The sequence below is a fragment of the Ursus maritimus genome, unplaced genomic scaffold (assembly GCF_017311325.1).
Source record: "Ursus maritimus isolate PB19 unplaced genomic scaffold, ASM1731132v1 scaffold_18, whole genome shotgun sequence".
Classification (NCBI taxonomy): Eukaryota; Metazoa; Chordata; class Mammalia; order Carnivora; family Ursidae; genus Ursus; species Ursus maritimus.
Genome location: NW_024424230.1, coordinates 53538013 through 53546406, shown reverse-complemented (window position 1 = coordinate 53546406; position 8394 = coordinate 53538013). Strand labels below are relative to the sequence as shown.

Sequence of the window (8394 nt, the reverse complement as noted above, 5' to 3'; positions counted from 1 at the left end):
CCCCGCCACGCTGCTAGATCATCTCTCGAGTTTTCTCTTGCGCCGGGGTCCTCAGTCCTACCTGCACGTGAGAATCACCGGGGAATCTAAACATGAGTGCCCAACACTTGGAACGGACCCAGCTTGACGACTTTGGAGTCTCTGTGGCCTGAGTCTCGCCATCATTCCTGGGTAAAGCTGTCCAGGGGATTCCAAGGTGTGGCCCAGAGAGAGACCCGCCTCTCCAGGGCTCTTTCTGTCCATATTGGGAAACCACACCGCCACCCCCTCACCCCTGCCTTTTCCCGAGACTCCCCTTCTGCTCTGCAGTTCTAGCCTCACGGGACTCCTCACTGCTGATGACATGTGTGCAGTGCATGCCACTCGTGGCCATGCCCCTTACGCTCTGTGCTGAGAAGGTCTCCAGTCATCCCCCCGGGATCGCTCCCGTTGGAAACACTGCCCCCGAGCAGTGCCCGTCTTAGCCTCCACCTCCCTTGAGATGCCTTTCCTGGGTTCCCGTCTGAGACGCCATCTGTCCTTGCTAGAAGATTATCATAGCCTTTCCACTTCTCTTCTAGAAGTTAGCACATGTGAGCACATATCAGTGTGATGAGTAAGCCATCCTTAATCGCCATTTTCCGTTTATCCTCCCTCCTCTGATCAAACCGTAAGTGCAGTGAAGTTCCCGCTTCACCTGCTCACAGGTCCTGCCTCCCAGCGCCCGGCGGGGGCCTCACGTGTAGCTGGAGCCGGGCATACCTGGCCAGAGAGCAGCCTAGGGAACAAGCGGACTGCACCCCCCTCCCAGTGTCCCAAGCCCTAGCAACCCTCTGTGAGCCCCAGTCGTCACTCGCCCCAGTTACGCATCTCTGCAGTTTGACCAGTAGCGTTCCCGTGCTTTCCTCAGCTCCATGCTTTTCAGCCACCTAAGAAGAGCAGATCATGTCAACTCAACCAACAGACTCGGCTTCCCGGCTGCGTGGAGCACCAGGCGCTCTGGCGAAGCAGCCAGAACGCTAACGCCTCCCAGGTGCTCCTAGGGCCCGAGGATGCCGTTGTGTGGCAGCATGATGACGGCTGTGGGAAGATTTTTTGTTTTAATTCTCATCATCCTGCACTTTGGAAGGACGACTGTAAATGACTCATAATAAAATATACTGCAGCATCACAGGTAAAGCAGACACCAGCATGCTGATTGCCCCTAAGAAGATGTTCTGAAATCTTCATATCAAATACAGCTGTGAGTCAAGGGTGTGCGTACAGGTGTCAGGACCTGGGTTTGCCTTGTAGGTGTGGGTCCCCGGCTGCTGGAGACCAGCCAGTGCTGCAGTGCTCTCTTCTGCAACGTGTGGGGAGGGTCGGTGTCCACTGTCCTCTCCCTGCAGGGAGCCCGGGACTTCCAGGGCTCTTGGATTGTGGAACATGTGGATACGAGGCCCTGAGCTCCCTGCCTTCCTGTGGGCCTTTTCCATCAGCGGGGAGAGAGAAGGTTCAAGTGCACCTAATTTGGTTGGCACAAGACACAGAGAGCCAGAAATTAAAAGCCAAGACAGTTGCTCTTACAAATATCGTCTCCCAGGTTTTGTTACTGCTGCCTCCTGGCGTGCCTTTCACCCTGTGCTGCGACCGTGCCCGGCCTTGCCAGACGTGGCCAGAATCCACTTGTCATTTTGGTCGTTGAGAGTCCGCACTTTATGATGTTTGTTCACTCAGCTCCCTAAAAGCATCGGTTGGGAACACTCCGTAGCTTCCTGCGCATCTAGCCAGGTCGTAGTCTGGTCTCTGTAATTAAAAGGAACTTGGTGCGTGTGTGGCTGGGGTGGGGGTGGGGGGAACAGTGGGAAATGAAGTTGAAGAGCGTGATTGTCCAGAAGTCTGGGTTTGGAGTCTGAAAACCTGCGTTCCAAAACCATCCCTGACACTTCCCAGCCATGCGTGACCTTCAGTAAGTCATTAAACCTCCTTGGGCTTCAAACTCACTGTCACCGCTGAGGGAATTCGGTTGGCACATGTCCCTGGAGTCCCTGTGAGACTGCTGAAGGGGCCAGGTGGACAGTCCTTCTCTCCAGCGGTCACTGTGGAGACCATTACACACGGGCCACTCCCTCCTGCCTTCTGTGACTCCCCAGGGTGGACGGGAGGATCAGATGACGGAAGATTCCAGAATGACCACTGCACACGTGGAGGTTGTCGTTGTCATCCTAACGGTAACCCAGTGTAGGTCAGCCTGGCAATAAGAGGCCAGAAGGGAGACGGGCGACTGTCTAATTTCTGAGCTGGCATGTGCTAATGTGCCTTGATAGTTACTATTTCAGTCCCCCATGTTTGAGGGATTTGAAGTAAATTTTCTCGAACGTTGGATTACCACAGCCCCAGAACTTATTTCAGGTGCGTGTTGTAAATCAGGCTTTCCATCTTGCTCTGTAGGTGGCTGAATTTGTACGGTCTCTTCTGGGCTGCGAAGAGCATGCCAAGTGCTTCAAGAAAGAGGTAAGAAATGCACAAACTGTATGTGTTTCTGTACTTCTGGCCCCTGAAGCGCTTTGTTTTCATTTCCTTAAGTGGAACCAGGCACAGTTGGGTGGGCAGGAGAGAGGGGTGGAGGCGGGACAGAGCCCAGCAGTGCACTCGGCACAGCGGGGTCGGCCTCCGGCTTTGTCCCGCTTCCACGTAGCCGTGCTCTGTCACGGGCACAAGCTGTGGGGCTCGGCCCACGGGGCCCGCTCGAGAAATAGACTGTTGGGTAGAAGAATAGATGAGCATGTCAATTAATTCTTATGGGCACCATGCAGGCTCTGCCGTGATGACTTCAGGCTTCACTGGGGGCAGGAAGCGGTCCTGCTAGGAGTCTGCTCCCAGGGAGGGAGGGGATTTTCTGCTCCAGGGTGACAGCGGAACCATCCTGTGTACCCCCGCTCTGTACCTGCTTCAAGAGGAATGCAGAGAGGCCGAAAAGCCTTCTGTGGGGTTTTGCTTCCTACTCCCTGTTGGTTGAGAATGTTCGAGACTGCTCAGTATTTGTCCTGGAACTAGCCATAGCTCTAGGGGCTGCAGAAGAGACTGGACCAGCTGTAGAATAATAGTGAAGGTATGGTGCTGGTGATGAATCAGGGGCTTGCCACGTGCTGGGCCCTGTGCTGAGCACTTTGTAATTACTGTGCTCGGGGCCTCCAACGACCAATGAAGAAGCTAAGGTGTAGCAGGAAAAGGGCAGTCAGATTGCAGCCCCTATCCCTGTGATTCCAGAGCCATCACCGTTGCTCTAGAAGTCTCTAAGAAAACTACACTCCTAGAGACTCCAGCATGTAGCACACACTCTCCCTCTCTAGAGGCTATGGTTCAGGGAAAGTACTCTTGGAGTTTGGGGTCCTGGGCCCCTCAGAGCCCAGCAAGTCCGGCATCTCCAGGGATCTCAGCACAGGGTCAGTCGGGTAGCATTCTGGGTAGCTGCCTATGGAAACATGACGTTCACCTGCTCTCGCCTGAGCCCAGCACGGCTTGGGCGTGGTGGGCCTGGCCTCGCACGTGCGGGCCGCTCTCTGCGTCAAGCAGTGCCCACTTTGTCTGCCGGTGTCTTTGCAGGTCAGGTTGCCCCAGGTTGGCTCTTACGACCAGCGGTCCCCCTGCCTCGTCCCTCTGTAAAACACACACTTCCTCGAGGGGACTTTAAAGCCAGGGTTAGTGTGTTTCGGCACCTAAGAAAGTTCTGCACGGTGTAGTCTGTCTCTAAATGGACGATTCTTCAATAGACACTATCATAAATGCACAGGAAGCTTTTTACGACTTTCTTAAAACTTTAAAACTTTAACTTCCCACTTTAATTTAAAACTTGGGTCCGTGGGGGAGCCTTACTTCCTCAGTAAGTTATTGTCACGAAGGGTTTGCATCATTAATTCAAAAAGGTTAGAACCACAGTGCTAGAGTCAGAGAAGGGGGTTGCCGTAGAAAACCCTTTCATTCTGTCTTCTTGGTTCTAGAACCAGCAATCTTTCTGAGGCAGTCTGTTTAAATAGGTGGTGTGGGTATCGGACATACAGTCCCTGGGACTCAAACTCTGAGAGCAGACTAGGGCTTCTAGAAGTTGTGGGAAAGGCCTGGGTGGTGGTCACTCACCATCCTGTGAGTCTCAGCAAAGCTATTACATGTCAGACCACTATGTTTAAAAAGGGGCGCCTGGGTGGCTCGGTCGGTTAAGCAACGGATTCTTGATTTCTGCTCAGGTCATGATCTGAGGGTCCTGAGAGCCAGCCCCACATGGGGCTCTGCACTTAGTGGGGAGTCTGTCCTCCCTCTTCCTCCGTCCCTCCCCCCGCTCGCATGCTCTCTCTAAAATAAATATTTTTAAAAGTTAATAAAAAGAACATTTATTTTATATGTATTTCTGCTTATAACGGCATTTATTATTTAAAAAATTTTAATGCAGGTCAGTTAAAAGGAGAAAATAAAAATCAAACCACTACCCCACCAGCCAAATCTGACTTCACTTAACATTTGGTATAAAGACTTCAAATATTTTCATTATGTGTATGTATACATGTGGCCATGCACCTTTAATTTTATGGAATAAAACTGAGATCTTTCAATATCATCATGTCATGTTTTGTTGCTTAACAATTCATGAAAATTTTGCCAAATAATTGTTTCATCAAGATGTGAATTTCGGCGACCGCCTCATACCCCAGCTTAGACAATACCATAATTTATTTACTTCTGCTAGTTTTGAAATGCTGGACTGTTTTTAGCATTTCACTATTACAAATAACACTAGAGTGGACGCATTGCACTTTGTTCTCTTGCGAAAAATTCCTGGAGATTTACTTGGTGGATGCAAGTAGATTTTTTTTAAGGTTCATAATACAAATCTGGGCCAAGATTTTTTAAACGTAACAATAGAAATTTTGCCTGTATATTGAGTTCATATTTAACAAAGCCCTGGGTGACAGTATGGAGTTGGGCAGCGGTCGGGACGGGGTGGGAGAGCGTGCCGTGCTCCCCTGCCGTTCGAGAACTCTGCAGGGAGGCCAACACCTTTCGGTGTCACACAGCTCGGCCCCCAAAAGTACCCAGAGGGTAAACAGCGTGTGTTTATTTACTCATAGCAGATCGACGGCAAAGCCTTCCTGCTTCTGACACAGACAGACATCGTCAAGGTGATGAAGATCAAGCTGGGTCCAGCCCTGAAGATTTATAACTCCATCCTCATGTTCCGGAATTCCCGGGACCTCACTGAAGAAGATTCTCTCTCAGGCCAAGAAGCCAGAGGATAAACACAGCACCGGAACGGCCGCGGCACCAGGACCTTGTTCTCTGAGCAATAAAACTGGCCCACATTAATTTGATTTGAATGTCCCCACGGTCATATCCATATTTAATTTGGACCTTCGAAAGCGGCTCTGGTTTCGATGTGTAGAGGGTATCGCTGACTGATGCGGTGCTGAGGACGCAGAGGCCCGTGTGTGGTTTGGGAACATCTTTATCTTCGGCGGGGCCCTGCCAGCTCTGAAGTGTCGCAGCAGACCAAAGAGGCCCACATACACCTTCAGTTTTTCTCCTTCCCCATTAACCAGTTTTCAAGCATAAAACTCTCCAGCGGTAAAATATTAGAAAAGCAGCATTCATAAATGCGTTGTGAATGTTTTCACCAGAACATCTGAGCTTGGCTCAGCTTGGCCATCTGGGTGCAGTCAGTCTAAGAGATAGAGGCCTGGTGCTTTAAAAAGACTTCACGTGGGATTTTTGTGTACTTTACTCAGGAAAGTGTGAATCTTTAAAAAAATAATAATAAGCACATGTTTTCATGATTCATTAATTCTCCTTTGTTCCATGAAGCGTTTCTTGTGTGTGCTGCCGGCGGCTCCTGGAGCACCCGGGGAGCAGTCCGCCTGGGCATGTAGCGGAAGCTGGCCAGACCCTCCCGAGGACCCCCTGCCGGCAGCGCCCAGCCGCTGTGTGCCGGAGCGCGGGGGACCCCGTCCTGCCACGCATGCGGGTGGGCTCGAGGGACAGCCACCCACCCGGCTTCCACTCAGAGGCGGCCTCTGGAGAAGGAACTGGCGCTGCGCTCCCTCTGAGCCGGTGCGAGAGGGAGCCGTGTTATATCTTTGCAGGACGCACCATTCAAAGGGAAGGTCTCTAAAGCAGGGAGCTTGGTGGCTGTGATTTGTTCCAACGATTCTGATTCCTTGTCAGACCTTATTTGTTCTGTATAAGTGTATCTGACAAGAAGCGCCAGTCCCACAATTCTGAAAGACAGTCACCTCTTTTATACCCATAGTCAGAGCTACACAGACCCCCAGGGAAGTGGTTATCCCTTGTTTCGGGGTGGGGGGGTGGTGTGGAGGGAGAAAAGAAACAGACCTCCCCCCTTTGCTCCACTAAGAATCTTATGGTTGAAGAAAGTGGATTCAGCTTGGAGAGATTCTCAAACTGTAAGTCAGTGAAGAAAAACAATTCTTCTCTAAGAGGTGTGTGCATATTACGTTTTTTTTTTAGATCCTCACCTAAATGGAATTTTAATATATTATTGGTTCATGTAAATTTTTGTTTTCTGTGGAGTTTTGTTTGCTGTTTGTTTTCTGGTTGTTATTGTTTTGTTTTGTTTTTAGACTGCCATGCACAATTAAATTTCTGCTTCTGCTGTGTTAAAATTTTAATATATTTTAAATGATAATAAACAGATCAAATAAAACGCCCACCTCCATGCCTTAATGAATATGTTGTAATAACCTGTTCCCACACCACAACCTGAAGACTCTTTTCTCCGCCACGGAAGAAGAAAGCACCGCGTGCATCAGCCAGCAGTCAGCCTTCTTTGAGTCTTTGGGATATCTTTCCTCAGGGAAGTGGATCCCTGTTAATAATTTCAGAAATTAGGCGCATCTGGGTGGCTCAGTTGGTTAAGCACCCGACTCTTGATCTCAGCTCAGGTCTTGATCTTTGGGTCGTGAGTTCCAGCCCCGTGTTAGGCTCCATGCTGGATGTGGAGCCCACTTGAAAAAAATAACTTGAGAAATCAAAACGGAGATTTTTAAATTAACAAGAACCTCACGATTGCTCATTGTATAGGCTCCATGGGAGACCTGAGATGCGTGTTTTGTATATTTAATACTTGTCGTTTCAACAGAACAGAATAGATAACACCAAGACGAATTAGGGTTGAACTGTTGTGTTCCTAGAAGACAGCGTGATCAGGTAGAGCTCAATCCAGGTGTCCACCTGCTGGACACCCAGCTTGTCACCCAAAACCTTCACCTTGTCATACTGGAAAGGCAACTAAGATGGTCCCATCCTCGTATCCTCCCCCGAGTAACCGTACCGTCATCAAAGTAGCCACCCCGCTCACGAAACGTCCGACTCTGTCCATTTCTGTGTTACGGATTCTCTACGAGCACGACCTCGCTGAAGGTGGAGACCGACGAGGTGCGGGTCAGCTCCGGAGGGGTCCCTGCTGGCCCCGCACACTGCCGGCTTTCACACCTCGCCCCCCTTCCTCCTCCGTCACAGCGCTTCGCTCGTGCTCCTACACCGAGCTGCTTTCTTCCTCCAGACTCACCCTCCTAGTGGGCCTCTCACCTGGGCATATGCTGATTCCTCAGCCTGAGGTGTTCTCTGCCCCTCTGCCCCTCACCCCTGCCTGGGAAGACCCCACTGCAGCCCACCTCCCCCTCCTATGGCTCCTCACTCACCATCCTTACCACGTGCTCCCCCCCCCCAAGTCTAGTCGGTCTGTGGGGACAGACAGGGTGGCAGGCTTGCCCGTCACTTCCTCCCGCCCTAGAAGTCATGCCTGGCCCTTCATCAGCGCGCGGTAAGAGAGCCGTCGCACCTGTGAGTGCAGCAAGCCCACCAAACTCAGCTTCGAATCCCAGCTCCCTAGCTTCTACATCCGCATCACTGGTCTGTCAAAAAGAAAATACCGACCCCGAGGGATATTGTTTGCATTAGATTTTGTGGATGTGCGGATGTGAATGTAGCCAACATAACGCTCAGAGCAAGACAGCCTCCCGGTCCTCGAGCATTCTTCCAGGAAGCCCCACACATAAACTTCAGTTTGCATCATCAGCCCTGAGCACCCCAAGAGACCCGCTCTTCTCAGGGTGGTTATTGGTTAGGGGGCCCGGAAGCACAGTCAGGCGGGCCTGGGATGATCTCAGGGGACCCTTGATCACCCTGGACCCAGCCCTACCACACCCAGCCTTGACTCCCACCCATTCCCTCCCCCCAGCCCAAGCTTTCCAGACAGGCTGGAAAACTTACAAGCTGAAATCTTTCTCCCAGGAGGATCCCCCCAACCCTCAGGAGTCAGGCAGCATCCAGAAATGCCCCAGATGGTTGGAAGGCCTCAGCTGCCCCCGGATACCACACTCAGCCTCTTACTCACCTCTCTCCTGACTCCCACCTGGAATAAGCATG

The 8394-nt window shown here is 51.2% G+C and overlaps 1 protein-coding gene across 3 annotated transcripts in view; it reads left to right on the top strand.

Moving 5' to 3' along the window:
- L3MBTL4 (L3MBTL histone methyl-lysine binding protein 4) overlaps positions 1 to 6663 on the top strand; it is a 417564-nt gene extending 410901 nt beyond the window's left edge. For all 3 annotated transcript variants that reach the window (XM_040632703.1, XM_008690190.2, XM_008690182.2), the window contains 2 exons: positions 2410 to 2472; positions 5082 to 6663. In XM_040632703.1, the coding sequence (XP_040488637.1) occupies positions 2410 to 2472; positions 5082 to 5249 (231 nt within the window). In that variant the 3' untranslated portion in view covers positions 5250 to 6663. The remainder of the gene's footprint in view (positions 1 to 2409; positions 2473 to 5081) is intronic.
- Positions 6664 to 8394: the final 1731 nt, after the last annotated feature.